This window comes from Drosophila willistoni, chromosome 3R, assembly GCF_018902025.1.
Source record: "Drosophila willistoni isolate 14030-0811.24 chromosome 3R, UCI_dwil_1.1, whole genome shotgun sequence".
NCBI classification, from domain to species: Eukaryota; Metazoa; Arthropoda; class Insecta; order Diptera; family Drosophilidae; genus Drosophila; species Drosophila willistoni.
In genome coordinates, this window is record NC_061086.1 from 23,683,189 (window position 1) to 23,707,974 (window position 24,786).

The 24,786-nt window shown below is 38.2% G+C and overlaps 8 protein-coding genes across 17 annotated transcripts in view; 4 read left to right on the forward strand and 4 right to left on the reverse strand.

The window, feature by feature from the left end:
• Positions 1–2,389, reverse strand: part of LOC6647152 (F-actin-monooxygenase Mical) — a 49,072-nt gene extending 46,683 nt beyond the window's left edge. Inside the window, exons 1-2 of one of the 2 annotated variants that reach the window (XM_023178861.2) lie at positions 2,280–2,388; positions 1,171–1,206 (exon numbers count right to left, since the gene is read on the reverse strand). The gene's annotated coding sequence lies outside the window, so the exon portion shown is untranslated. Of the gene's footprint in view, positions 1–1,170; positions 1,207–2,279 lie in introns of both variants that reach the window. The other variant, XM_047013591.1, reaches the window with a different exon arrangement.
• Positions 2,390–3,134: 745 nt separating this feature from the next.
• Positions 3,135–5,233, forward strand: LOC6647150 (eukaryotic translation initiation factor 2D). The gene is made up of 3 exons (XM_002070110.4): positions 3,135–3,303; positions 3,382–3,800; positions 3,874–5,233. Exons 2-3 carry the CDS (start codon positions 3,401–3,403, stop codon positions 5,175–5,177), a joined length of 1,704 nt encoding a protein of 567 aa, XP_002070146.1. The 5' UTR covers positions 3,135–3,303; positions 3,382–3,400; the 3' UTR covers positions 5,178–5,233.
• LOC6647149 (phosphoglycerate mutase 2) lies at positions 5,207–6,360 on the reverse strand. Its single transcript, XM_002070109.4, has 3 exons — positions 6,139–6,360; positions 5,566–6,063; positions 5,207–5,496 (listed from the first exon to the last, which is right to left on the reverse strand). Exons 1-3 carry the CDS (start codon positions 6,239–6,241, stop codon positions 5,330–5,332), a joined length of 768 nt encoding a protein of 255 aa, XP_002070145.1. The 5' UTR covers positions 6,242–6,360; the 3' UTR covers positions 5,207–5,329.
• A 106-nt stretch (positions 6,361–6,466) lies between these two features.
• Positions 6,467–7,554, forward strand: LOC6647148. Its single transcript, XM_002070108.4, has 2 exons — positions 6,467–6,654; positions 6,739–7,554. The coding sequence occupies exons 1-2, from the start codon at positions 6,548–6,550 to the stop codon at positions 7,433–7,435; spliced, it is 804 nt and encodes a 267-aa protein (XP_002070144.1). The 5' UTR covers positions 6,467–6,547; the 3' UTR covers positions 7,436–7,554.
• Positions 7,555–7,714: 160 nt separating this feature from the next.
• LOC6647147 (UDP-xylose and UDP-N-acetylglucosamine transporter) lies at positions 7,715–8,860 on the forward strand. Its single transcript, XM_002070107.3, has 2 exons — positions 7,715–7,785; positions 7,844–8,860. The coding sequence occupies exon 2, from the start codon at positions 7,851–7,853 to the stop codon at positions 8,820–8,822; it is 972 nt and encodes a 323-aa protein (XP_002070143.1). The 5' UTR covers positions 7,715–7,785; positions 7,844–7,850; the 3' UTR covers positions 8,823–8,860.
• Positions 8,861–8,913: 53 nt separating this feature from the next.
• LOC6647146 (aminopeptidase N) lies at positions 8,914–16,199 on the reverse strand. The gene is made up of 7 exons (XM_002070106.4): positions 15,868–16,199; positions 11,674–12,404; positions 11,453–11,608; positions 10,011–11,391; positions 9,743–9,948; positions 9,372–9,680; positions 8,914–9,308 (listed from the first exon to the last, which is right to left on the reverse strand). The coding sequence occupies exons 2-7, from the start codon at positions 12,402–12,404 to the stop codon at positions 9,080–9,082; spliced, it is 3,012 nt and encodes a 1,003-aa protein (XP_002070142.2). The 5' UTR covers positions 15,868–16,199; the 3' UTR covers positions 8,914–9,079.
• Positions 16,200–17,053: 854 nt separating this feature from the next.
• On the forward strand, positions 17,054–17,642 carry LOC6648200 (UDP-N-acetylglucosamine transferase subunit ALG13 homolog). The gene has a single exon (XM_002070105.4). It carries the CDS (start codon positions 17,109–17,111, stop codon positions 17,625–17,627), a length of 519 nt encoding a protein of 172 aa, XP_002070141.1. The 5' UTR covers positions 17,054–17,108; the 3' UTR covers positions 17,628–17,642.
• A 92-nt stretch (positions 17,643–17,734) lies between these two features.
• On the reverse strand, positions 17,735–24,676 carry LOC6648199 (V-type proton ATPase 116 kDa subunit a1). 9 transcript variants are annotated; one of them, XM_023178881.2, is made up of 13 exons: positions 24,604–24,676; positions 24,080–24,226; positions 23,807–23,983; positions 23,597–23,725; positions 21,577–21,677; positions 21,110–21,151; positions 20,543–20,669; positions 19,317–20,475; positions 19,029–19,246; positions 18,766–18,771; positions 18,452–18,668; positions 18,221–18,392; positions 17,735–18,152 (listed from the first exon to the last, which is right to left on the reverse strand). In XM_023178881.2, the coding sequence occupies exons 2-13, from the start codon at positions 24,194–24,196 to the stop codon at positions 18,044–18,046; spliced, it is 2,574 nt and encodes an 857-aa protein (XP_023034649.1). In that variant the 5' UTR covers positions 24,197–24,226; positions 24,604–24,676; the 3' UTR covers positions 17,735–18,043. The 9 variants fall into 9 exon arrangements, with proteins under 9 accessions (XP_023034649.1, XP_023034651.1, XP_023034653.1 ...); XM_023178883.2 differs by lacking the exon at positions 21,110–21,151; XM_023178885.2 differs by lacking the exons at positions 21,110–21,151; positions 21,577–21,677 and adding an exon at positions 22,730–22,821.
• Between the last annotated feature and the right edge of the window lie 110 nt (positions 24,677–24,786).

Below are 24,786 nucleotides of genomic sequence, written 5' to 3' on the forward strand. Positions count from 1 at the left end.
GCAACTATAGGAGCAGCCCTCGCATACATTACTATACATATTTGCTTTATAATTTATATTACAAAAAGTTTGTTTTCCCTTTGTTCAGACAATTTGTTCACATCGCCAAAGTTCGTCGTGCTCTTCGAGGGACATAAAAAGAATTTACCACAAATCCAATTCCATCTGAAGGTGTATATTTGTGTGTGTGTGTGTATGAAGTTGTTTTTCTCACATGCTGCACTTGACTATACAATTTACTGAAATATATACAGATATATGTATGTATGTACATACATACATAGGTACAATGTCTATCGTTCCCCGCTTATGAATTCAGTTTTTCCAGTTTATTATGCAAAAATTGATCACAAGGCACTCAGGCATTAATTTTTCGCTGTTTTTACACAGTCACTCACTGATTCAGCTACTCATTCGCTTATTCCATTCAGTTATTTAGTTAGCTGAACGAAGCTTCTCCTGCCCCACCCCTTCCCAAACCCTCCTCCTCATCGTGTAGGCCCTACTAGCCGGTTCTCGAGCCGTTAATATGATTAAGTTTTTATGCTTCGACAGTTTTGTTGGGCCAGAGAGCCAATTGAACTACTGCTGTTCAGCAGGGGCGGGGGCAGTGGACAGGGGACAGGGGGAGAAGGCAAACCTTGGGGGTTCTCTTCAATTTTTGTTGACACATTTTCTTTTTGTCGTCAATATGGGTCAATCCTGTTCTGAAAAATTGGGACATTTTTATTAACAACATTTCCTCAGGGAAATCACATGAAGTAAAGAAGCCACGAAACGTCTTGACGTATGTATGTGTGTGTGTTTTTTAAATTCTTTTGAAAGTAAAGAGACACAATGAATTTCCTCTGATTAAGCTTAAAAGTTAAACAGTTTTCAAAATTATTTCAACTTTTAGATTCAACACTTTCCTTCAGTCTGAGTCTTTCTTTCTCAACTTTTCCAAAAAAAAAAATGTAGTTATATTAAATAATCTTCATTCAATTTTCCCAATTCAATACATATATTATTTTTAGAAGAGCGCCAACTACAATGGCGATTTCCATTAGAAAAACTCACAGATTTCTTTACAGTTATTTATCCAAAATATGATGAAGATAAAATAGAATCGATAAAACTTTAAATATTTACATATGTATATGTATATATGTATGTATATCGATAACTTACCTTTTTTTTTGTTTCTAATTAAGGATCGTACGGATTCTAGATAATTTTCAAGAAATTTGTATTTTTAAGACACAAAACGAAAGAGAAATGGTGAAACACACACACACACGCACACGTACAAGGAGTCAAAATAATCACATAAACAGTTAATTTAAAAACAACAAAATAAAAACCGAAAACCGGTTCCCGTTATTTGTTTACACCGCGTTTACATTATAAAGAACTCCAACTACAGGAGAATACAAGTAGAAAAGAGGAGAGAAATATAGAGAGTAAGATAGAGAGAGCAATATGATGGTGGTGGAGCATGGATAGCAAATAAATGGGGAATCAATAAAACAAACACACAAAAAAAAGAAAACAAAGACGCAGACATAAAACACATGACAAGAGAGAAACCGAAAAGAATTGTTTATAATTCATTTTGATTATTATTTATGGTTAATTGCGCAAAAGAGGCGAATAATATAGAACGATAAGAAGGAGGGGGGAGTCTGTTGTGGGGGTGTGAGTGCGTGTGCAGCAGCTGAAACTAGATAAAGAACAAGAACAATTTCTTGGACTCCTCAGACAAAAAAAAAAAAAACAAAATATAAAAGAAAAATCTGAATCATCTGAAGAAATTAAAGATAAAAAATATTCTTAGCTGCACGCAACACAAATACACCCACACACACACATACACACACAGGTAAATGTTTATTAATATATTCCAGACACGCGGTGGCGGCTTCTCTTCACTCCTTGCCAATGCCCACTCTCTTTCTCTCTCTCACACTCTCTTTCTCAGTGTCTCGTTGATTCCCTTTGTCTCCCTTCTCTATTTGGATTCTTTTTACTAAAACGCGTTGCAGTTGAGCGGCCTTTTTTGCATTTTAATCATTATATAATATTTGCATGCATTTGAGCTTCTTTTATAAAATTTCTTTTATTCTTGGGCACTTTAACTGGTTTTCACTTGATTTGGGAGCTCAATTTATTAAACACAACAGCCCACGCACACACACACACACACACATACACAAATGCAGTTATTCCACAAAACAGAAGCTGAGATACATTTTTTTTCGAAGCACTGCATCAGCTTTTTTAACACTTAATTTATTTACCTTTTAAAATCTATTGACTTGTTATAAAAATTAAATAATTACTCGCGAAACACCCGCAACAGAACGACCGCACAACCGCTTACTTTAAAAACAAAAACAACAATGAAACAGTGTTGCCAAGTCAGCCTTTTTCCCGTCAAATGTGGCCTTTTTTAAAGTCAACAACGATTCGTGCCGAACCCGAAGCACATCAAAACAGCCGAATTAGATCGAACAACAACCTTCGCCGCGAGTTCGCCCGAGCCGTGTTCAAACGTAAACACAACATTACTCACGAACTCGAACATGTTCGCGCGTTTTACTCACATGTTCGAGCGGTTTACTCACGCGTTTTAAATCGCGTGAGTAAACGCTAGCGTTTTTAGAGCTGGGAAATCCATCGATGGCTCCATCGATAGTATCGATGGAATTTATAAAGTGCGATAGATCGATGTAAATTTTTCGATGGCGATGTATCGAACTTAATCAATCCTTTAAGTTAGTCAGAATCGGAAGAATGCGAACTTTCAAACCCATCTATTGTTTATTTCAACTTTGTTGCTTCAATAAAAAAGGGTTTTTACTTGAATATCTCGAAGCAAACCAAAAATTTGTCATTTTTACTTTAAATTAATTTTGAAGTCAATATCGGAATCTTGCAACAATATATGTAGCTGTTTAACAGTATTTGGTATTAGTTTGATTTGCCTTGAAAAGTTTTTTTTTGTTTTATAGCACAATAAGTGAACTATCGATACATCCTACATCCTAACCCCGAATAGCACAGCCCAATAAACATTTACCGCATAAGAATTTTATTTATTTTTTTCTTTTATTCTGATTCTCCCAATACATGTTCCTTCTGAATTTAGTGAGATATTCTTCTAGTTTATTTACTTCTGCCATGTTTGTGTCATCGTTATTTTGTATTGGTAGATAAAATTAATAAAGAAAGAAGCGGGCCACCCTAATTATTTGCTAGCCATCATTTTGGCTGGAAAAGACTTAAGATGCCAACGCTGTTTGGCATTGTTGATTTTCGCAGGTGAGTCTGAGTAATTTAAGTACATGTGGCTTTCCACTTGATTTTCTCAAAGTTGTTTTCGTTTTGTTTATTTATTAGTTTTTTATACTAGTCGCAAATGTTTCTAAAGCCTTACAGACCAAAGAGCAGTGCCGCTCTGAAGGGCTCAGAAGGTAAAAAGTTGAGGCAACGTCTTGAATTGGCTTATCCACACATTTCCGTTGATCTGCTGATGCCGGCAAAGGCTGCTCTGACTCAGATAAAGATTCTCACACATGGCGGTGTCCAGAGTATGGTCTATTGTGTCGACAAGTTGCCAATGTTTTTCGAGCTGGATGGCGGCCAACTGGTACCAACTTTGTACACTCTGTGGACGGTAAAGGACATCCTTCCATATTTCACCACCCACGAGGGTGTGCTTCCGAAACTAACAAATGGAGCAGATCTCATGCTGCCTGGAGTGGTGCCGCTGGGTGTGGGACTAAGCATGTACGGTCACTATAAAAAGGGACAGTTGAGTGAGCAATCATTTAAATATAAGAATTGCATGGAACATTAAAATTATTGAAACCTTTTATTTTACCCTTCCAGTTGCTGTCAACCTAACCAATAACAGTTCAGCAGTGGGTGTGGGCCGGCTGGCGCGTTCCAGCGATGAGCTATACATGTGTGGTGGCCATGGCGTTGCTGTTAATATGCTGCATCTATTTGGTGACAAATTGTGGTCCCATGAGCCAAGTCTGGTGCAGCAAATTCCATTGTTGAAAACGAAATCCTTAACTACCGAGGATTTCCCCGCTCTGGGGGCTGAACCACAAAGGAAGACGACACCAAAGGTAGATGCTCCAACAGTGACTACTGAATCGGAAACATTTGCAACTGCAGATGTACCCGAGGACTGGGAGGACAGTACTGCTGCTTTAACTCTTGAGAATGAAGAATCCACTTTGCCGGATACTTTAACCCAAGAAATCAGCCAAGAGACGATATTAAAGAACGCTTTTTTGTCGGCTCTCAAAAACAATGGAAAAAAATTGCCACTGCCTCTGCTGACGAGCAATTTCTATCGACTCTATGTGGTCACCGAGGCAGCTGAGCAGATTGATTTGAAAAAAACTCGCTACAAGAAGCTATCCAACTTTCTTGCCGAGATGGTGGATCAGGGATTCATTGTAGTACGCGAAGAGAGCAAGGGAGTGGACAAAATCATTTCTGTGGATCTGGAGCATCCTGATGTGGTAAACTTTATAACCGACGTGAAAGCCAACGATGCCAATAGCGGCGCCAGTGAGACGCCACTATTCCACTCGGAGCTTAAGGAAATGTACATTGTATCGGATATCACGGCTGCTTTTTTTACCAAATTGAATTATAAGCGGGGCGAGGGTATTCCGGTTGCACAGATTAAGAAAATTGTCAGAGAATATGTGAGCAAGAATGGCCTGCTCGACGTCCAGACCAAATTGGTGCGACCAGATGAAACTTTGGCCGAGCTGTTTGGTCATCAGCGGGCAGGTACCTTAAGCGAGATCTGTTCATTAATTACTAGCAAAATGGAGCACGCATATCAAATGTGCAGTGGCAAGGACACGAGCGGAAAGCCCCTGATTCAAATGTCCTTGGCCACACGCTCCGGCAACAAGAAGGTCACCCTGGTAAGCAACATCGAAGCTTATGGCATCATCCTATCAGAGTTTATAAAACTTTGCAAGCAAGGAGCCGCTGCAAGCACAACTATTGTCAAATTGCCACATCAGAAGCATGAACAACTCCAAATCCAGGGTAATCAAGTGAGATTCATATTCACCCTGCTGACGGAAACGTATAAAGTGCCGCCCAAGTGTATTCTAGGACTGGAGCTGGCCAAAGATGGCAAGAAAAACAAGCGGAAATGAGGCCACTCAATAAACATGTCGACCCGTGATTTGAATAAATTATTTAATAACTTTAATGTGGGGATGAATCAGATTAACTGCTACGGGAACAACAACAACGATTATGTGGGGTTATCATGCGGGGCAATTCTGTGTGCCTTATTTTGTGCGCTTTACTTGGCTTTGCCCTGAGCAGCCACGGCTTCAATGGCCTTCTTGACTGTCTCCTCATCACCCAAAAACTGCATGGACACCACAGGCTTGAAGTTTTCATCCAACTCATAAACGAATGGGATACCAGTGGGCAGATTCAGAGCCATAATAGCATCCTCAGAGAGATCTAGAAAGTTAAAAGCCAATTGTCAGTCGGAGACGTTCTATTCTAGAAAGGTCATATGTATGTACTCACTATCTAAATGCTTGACAATGCCTCGCAGACTGTTGCCATGGGCAGCAATCAGGATACGCTTGCCCTCCTTCATCTGTGGAATGATCACATCGTTCCAGTATGGCAGTGTACGTTCGATGGTCAATTTGAGGGACTCGAATTGAGGGAACTCTTCGGGCTTGGGTCCATCAGCATAACGAGGATCCTTCACAATGGTATCGTAGTACGCATGGCCTGGTTCCATTGGAGGTGGTGGTGTGTCGAAGCTGCGACGCCAGATTTGCACCTGGGCCTCACCGTATTTGGCAGCCGTCTCGGCCTTGTTCAGACCGGTTAGACCACCATAGTGACGTTCATTGAGACGCCAAGTCTTTTGGATGGGAATTTCCTTGTGGCCACTGGCTTGCAATATGCTGGCTAGAGTCACTTGGGCACGGGTCAAAACCGAAGTGTGGGCCACATCGAATTCGAGGCCTGCATCCTTAACAGCCTTACCAGCGGCTAGGGCCTCCTCCTTGCCTAAAATAATCGATATTAATATTAAGTATACGCCTTGTTGGGTAACGCAGCAAAACTATGTAAATCATTACTGACCCTTGTCACTGAGATTGGCATCGAACCAGCCGCAGAATTGATTCTTCTGATTCCACTCAGATTCGCCATGACGGACCATCACAATCTTGTACTTGCCACCCATATTAGATGATAACGATCGAATTAGTTTCCGGAAAATTGTGTATACTCGTCGCAAGCGCTTACAGCACTGTCGCTTTTCTTTGAAAATTTGGCCGAATTTGACCTACAAGAGAGCTTACCAAGGTCGCAGCTGTCAAATCGCGAATTGGGGGTGAAACTTGCACTCGGTGGCGCCGCCAAACGCCCGCTTAAAAGTATCGACACTAGAAACATTTTATCGATAACTTTTGTATATTTATGTTTTTGTCTTGATTTACAAGTGGAGTACTTTTGTTTTGAATTTATCCATGTATTCTGTAATTTAACCATGGACTGCACAGTTATCAACGCGCGATGTAACTGGACCCAGACGGCTGGTAAAGAGTTGTCCCAATTAGTGCCCGCTCGCCTTTATGATGAAGATGTGTTTGTCAAGTGAGTAAGATTAACAAAGGACTTGTATACGACGCCCAAACTGGTTTGGAATCACACATATATATATAATTTTCCTTTGTCTAGACCTGATATAGATGATGTTGTCGGCGACGATCGTGCTGTTTTGTTCTCCAACGATGTTACTCAACCTACGGCCTGTGAGCTTAACTTTTCCATATCGCCTCGTTTTAAAATCTCCGTCTTGACCATTGTGTGTAGTGTCCCGAAAATAGAGTTATTTCTGGGTCCGTCACAGGAGTACTATGAGACCATCTATGGCACAAGCATTGAGGAAGACGATAGCGATGTACCCATTCGACCTTATCGCTACGATATGGAAATCGACAGATCTGGAATTTGTGATATTAATCTGAAGCTTCTGACGTCGGCCAATGAGATTTGCATTTACGGTGCTATCTTACATGTAGCACCCAATCCAAATGGCATTACCACTCAGTCCAGGTCTATAGACTTGCAGAAAATACAAGAAATATTGATGAAGGGAGGTTCAAGTGCCGCTGGTGCGGCAGACAAGAGCGAAGAGCAATCTCAGAAATTTCAACAGTTCATGGCTTTGATGAAGGGTTGTACCACCAGTCATGTACCGGCAGAGAATCCAAGTCAGGATATACCCACAGATCTGATAGCTCACATAGACAGCAAATTGCAGGGGCTCGAAGAGAAATTAATGAAACGAATGGAGGAGATTGGGGCAAGACAAACGGAGAAACTAGATCTGATTATTAGACTGCTGATGGTGAAGAACCAATCACACGATTAAAAATTTTTTAAGTAATTATTTGTAATTCACTTCTCATTTTATTTTTTGTCCTGGTGCTCGATATACATATAAATTTACGATATTTTACTTCAGCATTAAACTTTCATGAATAGATTGTATTTCTAATGCTTCTCAAATTAGCAAATCTTTTAGAACATTGATTCGGTAAATAATATCTTGGAATTTGGCGCCAAGTCCTACATATAATTTCGATTCGATAACAGGGCTGGCGAGAGACTTGTTGCTCTACTCTACGTATTTATCGATAAATACCTGTTGCTTTTGTTTTGATTTTTTTGGGGAAATAAAGAAAGTTCAGCTGAAATAATGACCTAGTTTAAGTGCCTTAGGTGAGTGTGCTTATCTTTATAACAAATTGGAATTTATTTGTTTATATTTATTCATTAGGCCTCATATGTCTTCCCTCCGTCCAAGCTCCATCCTTGCCACAGGCGGCGTATTCTTAGGATGCTGCAGTGGAATCATTTTCTTAGAGCTCCTGGTGAAACTTGATCCGGGAGCAGGTAATCTCATCACGGCCGCTCAGTTCGTCTTTATAGCCCTAGAGGGTTTTATATTTACCTCTAATTTTGGTCGGACCCAACGTATAATTAGTCTAAAGGACTATGGACTCCTGGTGCTCATGTTTTTCTTGACGAGTGTCTGCAACAACTACGTGTTCGAGTTCAATGTGCCAATGACACTGCACATGATCATACGAGGCGGCTCCCTCATATCGAATATGTGTCTCGGCAGAATTTTACTTAAGCGACGTTATACGATCAGCCAGTATATATCAGTTATTATGATAAGTGTAGGCATTTTTATATGTACATACTGCTCCAGCCAAGACCAAGGGCAAGGAGTTGGGAATAGCGAAGGGAATTTCTTCTGGTGGCTAGTGGGCGTTTTACTTCTCGTATTGGCTCTCTTTGTGTCATCCTACATGGGCATTACCCAAGAGCTTCTATATCGCAAGCACGGGAAATGTGCCCGGGAAGCCTTGTACTATACTCATCTATTGCCATTACCTGCTTTCTTGTTCATGTACGAGAATATTAAAAATCATTGGTTTATGGCTTTTCAGGGTGAAACTATAAAATTGCCCTTATTAGATCTCTCAGTACCTTTAATTTTAGTTTTTCTACTGGCAAATGTGCTTGCTCAGCATCTGTGCATCAGTTCAGTTTACTCTCTGACCACCGAATGTAGTTCACTTACCGTGACTCTCATTCTGACTCTGCGTAAATTCATCTCTTTGGTATTTTCGATCATTTACTTTCGTAATCCCTTTACCTTGTACCACTGGTTTGGCACATTCCTTGTCTTTGTGGGCACATTAATGTTTGCTAACATTTTAAGACTGCCACGCAGAAAAAATGATTAAGCTTTAACTTTAAAAAAAACCACCATTCCATTTTCACATAAAATATACATATATATAAATGATACATTTAAGTACAAGTTAAAAATACAAAGAAGAAGTTTTTAAAATTAGATTAGTACAAATTATTCCTTTTTTTTACAGAGGCAAGCGCTCCAGCTCTCCTAGATACTAAGACATAAATGCATAGCCAAGTGTTTAATACTGCTGCTGCTCCCGCTGTCTCTTTGGATCCAGCCAAAAACCAAATCGGAACGTTTTTACGTCGAGCCAACTTCACGTTGTAGCCATTTCACAATCGACTTGTAATTGCGGGTCATCCAGTCAACACTGGTCTCAACTTGTTCAACAATTTGCTGTATGGGTCTATCATAATCCCAATGGGCATCATGCAGAAATTCCTCAAACTCGGCCAGCTGGTACTTGGAGTTCATGCGTTTGGTGGCAAATTTAAGCAATGTATGGATATTGGTTATCTGGGAGCCCATACTGGAAAAAGGAAAAATTGTATTAAATCAAGCCAAATTATGATAATTGTGTAGATCAACTTACTATGTGTTGATCTCTTGCCAATTGTTACGCAGAAAATCAAAGGCTACATGCTGACCAACCACCGAATTGGATACAGCGGCAAATACCCGAAATACGTCTTGTTTTCGTATATGTTCTCCGGCAATACCACGTCGAAGATAGCGATAGAGCAGCCAGGGCTCTTTTGAGCAGCCCAAGGCAGTGAGCAGTAACTCCTTTTCGCCGGATAAACTTGTCCTTAAATAACGCTCGAAAGCAAAATCCCATTCATATTCAGTACCATATTGAATGGCCGTACAGTAGACAACGCCACGAAGATTTGGACCAATTCTAAGCAGAATAAACTCATTAGAAATTAGTTAAACAATTTCTTCTAGTTTTAAGTGACTTACGGATTATTAGCATCAGGATTTGGTGTTTGTATCCAGTTCTGAAAATGTCTTATGCTCTCCGAGATGCATTCCTGATGTCCCAGATGGCAAGCCATATTCAATATTTCCGAACGCTTTAGCAGCAATAGAATATCTTCGTTCTCGCTCCGTGAGTCTTCAAATCGAACTTGATTATAAACTATTTGCAGTTGTTTGAGAAGATATTTCTATTGTGAAAGAAATGTGAGCAATGAATAACCCAAGAAGTAGATCGTTAAGAAATTAATACCTTAAGCAAATCATAATCCCCAGAATTGACAAACATGGAGTCAATGAAATTGAAATTAGTTATGGCTGCCTTCCAGGGCACATGACCCGTCTCATGGGCTAGATATCGGGTCAAATTCATAGCCGTATCATAAGAGAGGAACGAACCCCTTGCCAAGTTCATAACATCGTCGATGAGCTGAGCCCGATTGGCTGGTGCAATTTCCTCAAAATGCTTTTCATCCATTAAGTGTTGGGTTATAGCCTGCCAGTTATCTATATCATAGTTGACCCGATAGTAGCCAGTCTGCTGGATATTAAAGATGAACCATTTATCTGTGGAAAGATTACGATTCTCTATCTCGTACACTTTAGTACGTGGCATCCACGTGGTGGGACGTGTGTTGGCAAAATTTAACTCCGTCGAGGTGGTAAAGGTTAGAGGTATCCACCAAAAGAGACTTTCATCCTCTTTGGAACTGTTGGCATAAACAAAACGTACTTGCTCCAATCTAATGGCATTTGAATTCGGATGACGGGAAATTTTAACGACCGGGTATCCAGTCTGAAGGGTCCATGTATCCATTATCTCCTTAACACTGGTGCTGCGATCTAGCAAACCAGAGGCCTTGGCTTCATTGGTCAGGAAACGCCAAAGATCATCTTGAGTAGCCGAGCTATATGCCATATCTCTCAAATATTTGCTCAGACCGCGACGGAAGACAGAATCCGTAAGGAAATGTGCCATCATTCGAATAATGGCTGAGCCCTTTGCATAGGAGATGCGATCAAAGATCTCTGTTATCTCCTGCGGATTATACACTTCCTGTGATATCTTATGCGATGTGGAGAGAGCATCCAATTGAAAGACTGACTGCAGTTCGTTGACCACAAACTGATCCAATTGTTTCCATTCGGGGGCCACAGCATCTGCTGTTATATACTCCATATAGCTGGCGAAACCTTCGTTCAGCCAAATGTCTGCCCACCAACTGGGGGTCACCAAGTTGCCAAACCATTGATGGGCCAACTCGTGGCCAACCACAGCGGCAACTCGTTGCCTGCTATTGGCAGTGGCCAAGCCTGGCTCGAACAGCATTGTCGTCTCCCTGAAGGTAATGAGACCCCAGTTCTCCATGGCACCGGCTTGAAATTCAGGCAGAGCTATCATATCGATCTTGGGAAGTGGAAACGTTACATTGAAAAAGTCCTGCAGAAAGCTTAGAATCCTCGGTCCCACACTTAAGGCGTATTCTGCCGATCTTATGGCATCTGCTCGGGCCCACACAGAAAAATTACCCGACGATATATGACTAAAATCCGAAATGGCATAGGCCACCAGATAAGTTGACATGGGCAGCGATTCGGCAAAGTGATCCCAGACATAATTGGGTATAGAGTCACTGCAATGACAACGAGAGGGTTAACAAAGGACACTGTAGGGAATCATTAATGATTACTCACTGCTTATTGGTCGATGTGATTGGCATATTGGAGATGGTTGTCATGTTACGAGGACGAGCAATATGCAAGGTGAACTTGGCCTTTAGAGCTGGTTCATCAAAGCAGGGAAAAGCACGACGGGCATCGGTCGCTTGGAATTGTGTTGAGGCCACCCACCTGTTAAAAAAATGGAGATCCATTTAGCCACCACAATCATCTTCGACATCCAAAGCTCAACTTACCTTGTTTCATTGTGCACTTTGTAGGAGCTTCTATAGAATCCCTGTAGAAAGTCCTGAATGATGCCACCAAATTGTATGTGCACCACATATTCAGAACCACGGACTAGCTTATCATAGAGTTCGATGACAAAGAATTGCTTGGCTCCCACTAGATATTGTTTGTGTATCCTTAGGCTATCCTGATCCAATTGATTTTGAGCCAATACACGATAAACAGCCACATCATTGCGTGAGATATTCAACTCCTCCGCATGCATGGTGATGTTATAGCAATCCTGGAGCACACGTACACGTATCTGGACACTACCTGAGAAGCTAAAATTTCCACTTAGCTCAGGTTCCAGGGTAATATTATATTTCAATGGCTCTATGGAATGCGGCAAGCGTACATCCCGATCGTATTTGGGTAGATCATCATTCTGGGCATGATTGGACTTATGACGCAAGTGGACACTGGTACAGACAATATCTTCACCCGGTTCTGCTGTCAATTGGCCGCATGTTGCAAAATTATAGACTATGAAACCCACAGCCAAAAGGGTGCATATAAAGAAAGAGATCAATAGCACGGCAGTGGTGATGGACACGCTATAGACCCTAGAGAAGGTTGTTGTTGTTGTTGGTGTTGTTGTTGTGGGCGTGGCCCTGCTACTGGCACCTGATGTATTGGCATTCAAATGACGTGCCTCCATGCTGAGATTCTCGTGCAATGGTATCTCCTTGACAACCATCTGAGGACAAACAGGAAGAAGATATCAATTAATAGAGACCACCACCACCACCACCATCATCAGGACTATCAGTCCACCACTTCCATTTCCGTAATGTGATAGCCAACTGCAGGTTTAAACCTTTGCCCCCTCCCCTCCCTTTTTAACCACTTAAGTGGTTTCTCTTGAGCCTCCCTTTCTTACATTGCACTTGGCACATCGATTTAATTGTCCTTGCATATCCTTTTTGTGGAAGCACAAACAAAAGAAGCCAAAGTAATTGAGTACAGATTTCTGTAAATTAATAATCATTGCAGGTTCCCCCTATTACCCATATTTTCAACTCGATGATGATCATCATCGTCATTATTATTATACAAAAGATGTACAGTATTATTAAAAAAACACAGTTGTTGTTGTTGTTGTCCCAACAAAATAACAAACTTGGTGAAAAGGCCATAAATACAATAGGAATAATTTCTGTTAGGTAAATAAATAACTATTTATCTGGGTGGGTTACGAATAAGAGAGATATGTACATATATATATATTGTACCCACTAATTGTAATAGAAAAAGTGTGTGTGCCATTCGTTAATCAGTCTTATATCACGCTTAGCAAGCTTCTCTATTTCATTCACACAATTCAACGTCACTTTACTGAAATTGCATTTAAAAAAAAAGGGTGTTTCCCTCGTCATCATCATCATCATCATTATCAAGAATTGTGTTGAAAAATCCCAGTTGAGTGAATTCTGTGGACAACTGGTTTTTATGTTAAAAAAAAAGACATAATAAAGTTCCTGCATTTGAGATCAATTAAATTGTTGATTTAAATGCTAATTTTAGAATATAGTCTTAATGGTTCTATTAAAAATTTAGCAGTCTTTGTGGTTCAAAACTCTCTCACCTCAAATCAATTATCTAATATGTAATTAAATAATTACAACTGATAATTTATTGATAATTGGTCAATTTTATTGCTTTATTTTCAGTTCCAAATTGTTAAAATGTTACGACTTTATTATAATCAATTGTTAAGTTATGGGACAAGTTCCCAAAAATTCATGAGGTTTTAAGAGTGTATTCATTACTAGAGTTTTTTTTTCTACTAAATATAAGACCAGAATCAAGACAAATTTGAAATGTACATACATATGTACATATGTATATACATAGGATCATAGTCAGAGAAGGCTCCATTCTTATCTTTTCTTTAATATATATAAATAAGATCTATCAATATTTAGGATCATAGTTAGAGATGGTTCCATTCTTTTCTCTTTCTTAAGATATAAAAAGAATATCAATCAAGTGTAAGTAACCAATATATTTCAAGCACATTAAAAACACTTAAATTGTCAGGCAAATGAAAAGTTTTTAAAATTTCTTGCATTTTATAATTAATATGGAACAAGATCAGAAGATTTGCCTTATCAAAATGTCAATTTAAAAGACCTCTGGCGATTACGAATTATTTGTGCACCATAACAAACAAAACTCACCACGTCATCATTATAATCAATTGGCAAAAGTTTAAGTATAAATTGAGCATAACAACAACGACATCATCATCATCATCATCATCATCATGAGTTGGTTCACATAAATCAACTTATACATACATATGCAAATATGATAGAGTCAGTCAGTCTGCCGGCTAATTGAGTTATGGCATTAATTTGATCTGTTGCTGGTTGCAAATTGCAACAATTAAACGCCGACAACTGAGTTCATCTGGCAGAGATGACACGATGACCTTCATTGAAAACATTAATGATATGTCACCCAAAGCCCAAGCTCTTGCCACCCCCCTCCCCAAAGGGGGGTTGGAGGATTCTCTCTCCGGGGATCCAATTTAAAGCAATATTTCATTGATAAAGTGCGTACAAGTCCATGGCATATGGCATTGGCATGTAGTCAATTAATTAATACAAGGACATTTCTGGATACGATGTTGACAACTAAAATGTGCAGAAAATATACACACACTTTTATTTATACACTCACAAATAGGTGTGTATCTCTTTTTGGCCATGAGTTTGTTTTGCAATGGAAAGATAAGTATTTGAGAGAAGAAGTATATTAAGGATGTATTCTACTCTATATATTTCTTTCATTAAATACTTATCTTAAGGATGAATTCTACTCTATATCATTTATCATTTGTTGATTTCGAATAATCGTTAAAGTGGCAGACAAGATTCATATCCTCCAGTTCATTTTCAAAAACTTTAAATTAGATTCTTCATAAAGACAAAGATATTTGATTTGTATGTCAAAATGACTTGAAGACGATTTGGATTTGGATTTTCCTGCAATATCACATAAAATAAAGGCGACGTGAACGAAGAGTTTTAATTTATCAGCTTTATTTCTTTACTTTTGAACTAGTAAAAGATCAAAACAGATTTTAACCGCTGCCAAATCGCTTTAAAATATCAATATATATTGATAAAAAACTTTTATTTTGTCTAAAATATATTTTTATTATAAGACCGACAATAAAAATGATCGAAAAAAACGCGAAATGAACTGGGCCCTAGGCTAGTAAATAAATTTTTTATATAGCACATATATCTATATCTATATATTTATATCTACATGTGTCTATGCTTGATTAAGATATCAAAAACACAAATTGAATCGATGATCCCCATTCTCCCCCCCGTTGGAGGATACATATATAAAAAGTAAATTTATTAGCCGATGACTGATGTATGTGGCTATGTCTCTGTGTGTGTGATTGTGTGTGTGGGTGCCGATGATGATGTTTGCCGGCTACTGATCTTTGGTCTTGCTCTTGGGTTGGGCGTTTCACCTAATTTGCACTTTTGCTCTAATTGAATTTCGGACAACAGGAAAGAGATAGAGATAAAAAAAAAATCATAAATAATTTCTACAAATTTTTTGAATAGATTAAAAATTCAAAAGTCATAGAAAAGTTTCCGCTCGTGTTTAATGGATCCTGGCATTATCGAGAGATAGTCAATGTTAGTGTTTTTTTCTTTTCTTTCTTTTTTCTTAATCGTTGCCAGATGGCAAGAGATGAAGGAGAAAATAAACACAAAAACTTAAATGTATTGTAGACAAAATAAACAACAAATTCAAACAACAAAATAATGTGCAAAAATAAAAATGGAATTAAATTAAGTGTTGATGGGTCAATTACTGTCCACACACACACACACACACAAACAGACACACACACATTGAATATACAGTGCATTGCTAGTGTCTTGGCTCAACAAATTACCACAAGAAATTAATTTAAAAAAGGACATGAAGGGCATATGAAAGCCACTTTCTCAAATATTGGTCTTTAATTAGTTGCGGTTTCATTTGAATGTACATATACTTTATGCATACACTGTTGGCATATGGACACCCACACACTAACGAAGAAGAGCAATTGGAGCCAGGGAACATAGATTGAAAATCAAATTACCACCACAGAAATAATTACATTTTGCTTGTGCTTTTACCTTCTCGTTGCAATTTTACAGTTGTTCACAAAACTTTTGCAATATCAATTTAAACGGACACACACACAGACACATACAATTTAATTAAATGTAGAATAAATCAAATATCCAAACATAAGTGACTTTATTTTTTGTGCGCCGCCGTAACAAGCTAAACTAAATGCAATTTGTCCAAATGACCAATGACCACCGACCGAATGGGTATGGGAGGACTCGCCCCCACCGCTTAACTAGACACACACACACACGCACAATTCACCCAAGGAACAGGTGGAACGAGGACGAGCAAAGACAACCGTGTATCGTAACGGTCGAGACCAGACTGAATCCGAGGCGGAAGCAACCCAAGCATAATAAGCTGATACGAGTAGATCGACAGCCAGGCAACCAGCCCGGCGGGCAGCAACTTTACTACACATATGAATATGTACATATACCCGCATAGGTGTGTGAGAGAGAGAGAGAGAGAGAGTAGTGGGTGAGTGAGAAACCGAAAGTGCGAAAGTGAGAGTAAAAATATTGCACATAAAAAGTTTACATTTACTCAGAAATATACTTGCATATATTTCTAAGTGAGGGAGACCGCTGGTCATAGCGTTTTTGTCATCTTTAATTTATGGCGCGCTAAAATAATCATTAAATTTTTTTATTCTTGCAAAGGGTCTGTAAAAAATACAAAGTGTTTAAAGACTAAAAACTTAAAATTTAAAAAGCATAATTATTATTTTTTTATTGGCGTGTATTTCCTAATTGCAATCTGTGCTTACATGGACAATGGACACCCACAGTGAATTTTGTTATTAACGTTAAGATTTAACACAGATACAATAATTTGAAATTATTAGTTTTATATATCTTAATTATTATAATTATTTTAATTGGCTACTAAAAAGATAATAAAATATGGGGTGTAAATGAAAGGAATGTGGGTGCAGGAGAGTGAAGGTCAATATAACATCATTTTTTTCTTCTTCTCAATATTTCCATTAGTCAAATGCGATACAACTCAACGAAATAATCTGTTTAAGTTTGATTTATAAATGGAATATAAACTTACGTATAACTTAAAACAGATTGTAGTTGAAATCCTTGAGAAATACAAAATAACGGAAAATACCGAACATTCGAAATCTTGTGATTTTTTTTGGTATTTTAGTATATTTTATATTTTTATAGTGTGCCCAGCTCACTAACAGGGTGCCAACTTTATTTATTTTTGTTCATTATTATTTCTACAAAATATGCAATTGACAACTGTTTATGTGACCGTGGGCACGACTAGATTTAATGCCCTAATTAGGACAATGAAATCGCCATCGGTTCTGGATGCACTCCAGAGTCGGGGTTGCCAAAAGCTTATCCTTCAACACGGTAATTCTGCCGCCTTACATTCCGAAGATGTAAAAGGGATACTGCTGAGACATGGGATTCAAATAGAGCAGTACAAATTTCGTCCAAATATTGAGGATATCAGATCTGCTGATTTGGTAATTGGACATGCTGGAGCAGGAACTTGCATGGATATACTTAATAACAAGAAGCCTGGTCTAATTGTTGTCAACGATGAACTGATGGATAACCATCAGCTGGAATTGGCACAGCAGTTGGCAACTGAAAAATATTTATATTACTGTCGAGTCAGCCAATTGGCAAATAAACTGACCACATTGGACTTTTTACAACTTTTGCCCTATGAGCCGGCCAAAGAAAATATGCAAACATTTGTAAACGCTTTGAATGATTTAATAAAAGCTAAATAACTCCTTGAATAGAAAGCATTCCCGGCCAAAAATTCGATTAATTTTACTGTAAATAAATATACCTCTCGTTTCAGATGTCTTATCAAATTGTTAATGCACATGTTTTGTTTGTTTTTGGCAGGGCTGTTCCCTAGGACTATTATTTATTTATGAGAATAAACATGATAAACGGCTACATAGAACATTAGTAATTACATAATATTATTAACATACACATATGTGAACTTGGGTATACGAGATATACATTAATAAATTCATGATTACTAGACATCAAGCGACTATTAAAGCATACATATATGTAATTTTTAAGAAATTGCTAGCTTATTATGTATTTGGATATATAATTTTAAATTGCATTAACGATGAGACTCCTCCCTTCATGCTTTGGTTACGTTTCGGATGCTGTCGAATGAAATTTATTCAGCCTCGCTAGAAGAAGCTCCTCCATTCTCGATGATGGCATCGAATGAGAACGGCAAAAAGGCATAACCCTGGCCCATGTAGAATTTACTCTGGAACTCAACCCTGAGAAGAAAAACGAAAATGTTTTAGTCTATAAACTTAGGCAGTTTACGCAATCATCAATCAATTACCAGTGCAAACGCAAAGTGTGCAAGAAGGCAGATAGACCTTCCATTAGCACCAAAATGCCAACAGTTAAAACAGCCCAGAAAGCAAAAACGAAGGTCAAAATAACACCGCCAAGCCAGCCCTCTTGTTTGAGTCCAATGGATAATACCATGGTCCACAGGACTTCGGCAAGCTCTGCAAATATAAAAGAATATTACTTAAATCCAGGATACGGTCAAGTTGATTCCACTTACGTGCATGAGCCAATGACAGAGCCCACAATCGTAAATATGAGGCGGTATGCGAAACAGAACCAAGCACATACTCAATGGTATGTATGCCCTGATGTATGAATATCTCGGACATTTCCTCCTCATCATGATGACCACCAGCACCAGCCCCTCCGTGGGAACCACCATTAGAATTACCACCAATTTCCGCATCAGATGTAGCTCCAGCTATGGGTTGAACCTAAATTGAAAAATACAATATCAATCTTTAGTATTTGAGCGTTTTGGAAAAATAATTTCAAATATTTAGGACAAAAACACAACGAGACACGACTAACCTCTTCCTTTAGTATTTGGGTTGGAGTGTTTATTTTTTTTTTTAATTTGATTTTTGTTTTGTTTTGTTTGGTTTGGTATCGTGTGGATCGGGTGGGGAATAATTGGAGTACAAATAAACAAGAAGCAGTTACTATATGCTCATGTTATGTTAAGATGTTTAAGTGCAATGTCGAGATGTAGTGAGTGGTGATTCTTAGCGGAGGTTTGACTACTTATAGCATGAATGATATATGCGATATTTGATAGTCGAGGAGTTACTTACGTTGGCCAATTTGCGGGCTTGCATGATTTTCCATGGTTTGCCCAACAGCATGACAGGAATGCAAGCGAGAGCAACTAGAACAAATACTGTCTGAATGAAAGATTGGCCCCAGAACATATAAACCTCACAGCCCGTTGGCGGCGTTTTTGGAGTATTAAACAGAACCATATCAATGAAGGTGATTAAAATTGATGGAGCACACGATTCCGAATAGGGCACTGTAAGGAATAAAGAGTTAATATTTATTGTTCTTCAATATAGACATTCTCTTTAGAAACTAAAACTCACTGGGATTTGTGGCAGCATATCGATTCCATTTAATAAACATCAAGAGCACCAAGTAGAAGAAGAGCAGAACCAGGAACACAAGCTGGGGAATGAACTCATAGATCAGCGACAGACGATTACGGAAATAGGTATGATTATGCCAGCTCATAATGACGCCAAAGATCATGTGTATGACACCAAAAATAATCGAAATCTTCATTTTGTAACCATTGTGGAAAATTATTTTATTGGATGTAGCCACTTGCCAAATGGGATCCAAGCCAAATGGATAAGGATCTCCCACATAGTCAGTTGAATTCGGATTCAATTGAAGTAACTTATTTTCCATTACAGTCGATGTGTTGTAAGATAAACGCCAATGGGATCCAAATATGTTTAAAGATTTCGAGAAGATGTCGTTGTAGATGAGACCAGTGTACATGGAGAAGGCGCCCATTAAAAAGATAATGTAACGACCACCAAAGAAAATGTTCCAAATCTCGTTATCCGTCTTCTGGGCGGCCAATCCTTTCTCCTTGCGTATCATCCACAAGCCAAAGAGAGCCATTAGAGCACCATGACCCAAATCGCCAAACATCACAGCGAACAGGAAGGGAAATGTTATAATCGTGTAAGGAGCAGGATTCATTTCGCGATAGCTGGCCACTCCATAGGCATCGATTAGGGCCTGAAAGGCTTTAGTAAACTTGTTTGTCCGATTATATGTCGGAGGATTTTCGAATGTTTGCATTCGATTTAAAATCGGCGGCACCGACGAACCCGAACGCTCTGTGCCACGTCGCAAAGCCAATTGTATGGTCTCTATGTCCAACAAGGGCACCCAACATTCGGCAATCAAACACTTCTGTGTCACATCCAAATTGAAGAGATTCAATGTATGGTAGATGGCCTTGATTTTGCGGACCTTAACAAACCAATTCTTAAGGTTCTTAGCAGCAGCTACCAACACTCGATGGCGATGATCTTGGGTTTGGCCCAAAACCGTATTCAAATCCTCAATACGAGTCATTACACCCATAGCCATTTCACGACGATCGGCAGGAGCCTCAGGGCAAGGATATAAAGTAGCCCGGAAACCCTCACAAATCTTCTTAACGCGTGTCTTTAACTGATCGCCTTGAAAGAAGATAATGAACACTGACTTGTGCACCTGATCGCCCTGCAAATGAAACAACAAGAAATAATTAAAACTAAAGATCAAGTCGACTATTTTTCAATGCACTTACATTGGTGGGATCCTCCAAGGGGGTTTCGATCATAGCCTGACGCAGGAACACATTGCCACGGCAGGCACGCCACAGCATCCGTTCAAAGGCGGGTAATCTCTCGCGCAAAATAACGCCAGCCACAAAACTAGAGGAAAGATTGATTAGTTTGAAAAACTTTTATAAATTAACACGGTTGATCTCTCAACACATTTCGATTAGTTATTTACGACAAAAATGGAAAAACTAAACTCTCAAGCACAATATATATATATATAAATATATATATATATAGATATACCAATGAGCGGCGCTTAGCAGGGAGCGAGCATGTAGCATGAGACGAAGGGAAAGGACAACAGACAGGCGTTTGGGGATGGTGACAGGAAAGGGATAACGAAATGGCGGCGAACGAAGCTAAATGATTGACCACTTTTGATGGGTGTTTTTTATGTCTCAGATATTTACAACGCATTTAAATGTATGAATCGAGTGACGAAAATTGAATTTTTATCCTAATCTAGGTTTTAATTTTGTTTTTGGCAATTACAGAGAGAGAGAGAGAGAGAGAGAGTGGAAGGTACCAACCATGGTAGATAATCCTCACGTTCATTTGATTTATCCATATAACTAAAAACATTGTTTTATTTGTTTTGTTCATTAAATTTTGGTTGTCATATAGGAATTGAAGATTGTTGTTGTTGTAGTTGTTGTTATTGTTGGTGTTGTGGGTGAAGAGAAAAGGAGCAGAATAGAGAGAATAGAGATCGACATTTGATTTAATTTTGTATTTTTTCATAATTTTCACATAAAATTATTGCTCCAATACATTTTCTAATGTTTATGGCGACATCGTTAAATCTGGCTGGATTTGATCAATGATTATGTATAGATTCATTTTTGATTAGAAATCTATTCTGATTTTTCTTGTTTGTTAGTTGCGGCGGCAAGTAAGCAATAATTTTTGTTTTGGCATATATTAAAAAAATTAACGTAACGTAATTATTTCGTAGATTTTTGCCTAATTCGTTGAGATTGGATAGATGGATACGTACCCGAGCTGAACGGGACCCATGGATGCACCAGCGGTGCGTGCTTCATCGGTAATAAGGGCACGTGTCATCGATTCAGTGGTATGGTTCACACCTCCCTCTTGCTAAAAATTTGTTTGTATTTTGTGGATTTGACTATTTTCTTTTGTTTACTATATATGTATGTATGTGGTAGGTATTATAATTAATTAGTTAGTTAGCCAGCTGGCTGGTTAGTTCAAGCCGCCACCATTTTGGGTTGTTGAAATGTGTTGGATTGGGGGGCAGTAAAGTGGATACCATCACCAGAGCAAACATATTCATTATGTGCATTGATTATACATATTTTAAATATATATTGCAATTAAAATAGTCCGGATTATCACATGGATAAACACACACGCACACACAGAGACACACACATACGCGTAATGGACATATAGTATATATATATACATATATATAAACCTATTTTTTATGCATATTTACAAATTGAGATGATTTGCGACGAGGGAATATGAGAAAGAAAAAAAAAACAGAGCTTAGGAATTTCAATATAGCAAGCGGGCGATCGATTGACGAAATGGCTTTAACTTTTTTATCTTATCCTTGCAGATGATTATATCAAAAATATAAATAAAATACTTCACAGCAGAACATAAACAATTTTTGAATCAACTAAAAACCAAAAAATTATTTAAATTGTTAACTTAAAAAAAAAAACATGGTGAAATTTTACTAAAGCAACAAATGAAACGCTTATACTTTGTTACATATAATGTAAAAATATTAATAATTGCAAATTATACATTTTAAGTTTTATATTCTTTTGGTTGACCTTACATTTTTGTTTGAAATTTGAGTTGAATGGGGAAAAACTTAACAAAATAATTATAGATGACATTTATGACTTTGTAATTTATTGCCCCACATTAAAAACAAAAGTTCTCAGAATATTTTCCTATTGTTTATGATGCGAGTTATTAATAGCGAAATACTATTAATTATTTGACTAACAACTGCTGCAAGGATATGAAAAAACTTTGGCAAGCCAAAGTTAAAATTGCACTGAGTTTAGTTTTCCATTGTTGTTGTAGAGAAGGGGGGAGGGGCGAGTGCTAAATGGATTGGGACTGACTGTGTCTTTTTTTTTGTTGTTTTTTGTTCAAATATTTACCCAAGTTTTAAATTTTGGCCCGGCTGACTGGCACGTACACCCTCCTCGCCCAACAGCTGAGCTTGCTCATCCTCGTTCTGGTTGTCGGCCATCTGTTGATAGCGCCGATATTTGTTGGATGAATATACATTGGACTTATACACCGTTGGTACCGACTATCAACACATAGTCAACAGTCGCAAAGTAATGATGGGGCGGGTTTTCGGTTTTTGGGTTTTTGTTTTCGGGTATTTCGGTTTCAGTTTCGGTTTTTCGTGTGTATTTGTGGGTGGGTGGTGCACATTGTGTGTGTTTTTGGTTTTTCAAATTGATTGATTGTTTTTCAGGTAGGTAATTGGGTAGGTATTGTTTGATTGTTTTTGATTGATTGATATGGAAAAATAAAAAGTTATAAAGAAAAACGCATAATAAATAATAATACAGAAATAATAAAAATCATTTATATATACATATATATATATATATATAACTATATAGAAAATGTACAAAGCGTATAAACAAAACTAAATCAAAAGCGCACACACTAGGAAATTAGGCAAATTGGGAAAAAACAAATTTAGATTAAATGCACATAAAGTTTGCCATTGAAATGGAGGACGAGGGGATATTCGTGTAAGACTCATCATTAATTTCTTGTTGTTGGTCATATTTATTAATTAAAAAAAAAAAAAATTAAATTAAAGCCAAAACCATCATATTTTGTTTAGATTTAAAGTTTTTGTTAGAATTGTTGTGTTCCTTTTGCCATATGTTAATTGGAAATTGCAAAAATGTATATAGTTTGCGAGGGGAAAGTGTGTTTAAAGAAGGAGGGATTGGGTGCCAAATTTTGGCTATATGCAAACTATTATAACCTGACGACTTTACCTCATCAAAGAAAACTTGCGTCTTCCGCAAAATATGCTTCAGTTCGGTCAACTCCAGAAAGTTACGTTTCAGGGCTTCAGCATTCTGATTAACTTCCCTCAGCTCGTTCTCGAGTTTCTCAAACGTGGCCTACAAAAAGAAGGGAAGTCATAAAAATGATAATCCAAACTGGTTATGGTAAAGCAAAAAGAAGAAAGAAACAAAACATACTTCCAAATCGATCATTTCACGTGGCTGCGGGGCTTCAGGACTTTCGCCAGTATCCAGCATGGGTATGCCATCCTTTTTGATCTCCTTCTCCAAATAACGCAATTTGCGTTCCATCTCATCGCAACGTCGCACTTCATTCACAAATTTACGCTGAAAGGCATTCACATCGGGATTTAGCTAGAAAAGAGAGAGTGTGGAAGAAAGAGAGAGGGGAGGTAAGATGTTTGTTCAATTTCATGGGTAATTTCCATTACGAATCTTCAATGTACTTACATCGCGGAACTGCACTAAACCCAACTCGCCTAGCTCAGAGACACAAGCATAGGCCGCCTCGCTCTGTAGGAAGAGCTGGCACAAGGCCATCTCCTCGCTGCGGAATAACGATCCCATGTCCTCTTCTCTTTTAACAATACCAAATCACTGAAAATTAAAAGTGAAACTGGGGGAGTTGAACATATATTGCTATGATTCATATAACGCCATTTGTGGCTCTTTATCAATTACACTCTCTCGCCCACTTTATTTTGTTTCCGTAATCTGCATAGTATTTATACTAAATGCGACACATACACATAAATTCAGATTTCAGATACTGAGAGGCACTTATTGATTTTTCCGCATAAAATGAAAGTGCTGCGTTGTTCAGTCTGTGACCTATCACCCACATATGTATAAATGTATATCACAATGACTACTATGCAATCACACTTCCATCAGCAAATTATTTCTTCGGTTTCCTTTGTTTGTTACACTGATTACAGACTCTAGATTATTTAGCATAAGAAACACTTAATTACCAATTAAATTAAATCCAATCTTCTTTATAAATTTGCAGCTCAGCTGAATTGAGACTACTCAGTCAAGGAAAATTTAGTGCTGTAAAACAAGAAATTCCAGTGTTGTACCGTGATTTCTTTGTGTCTCAATAGTGATCACTGTTACAACATTAGACATTTATTATCTATTTCTATTTAGTTTAA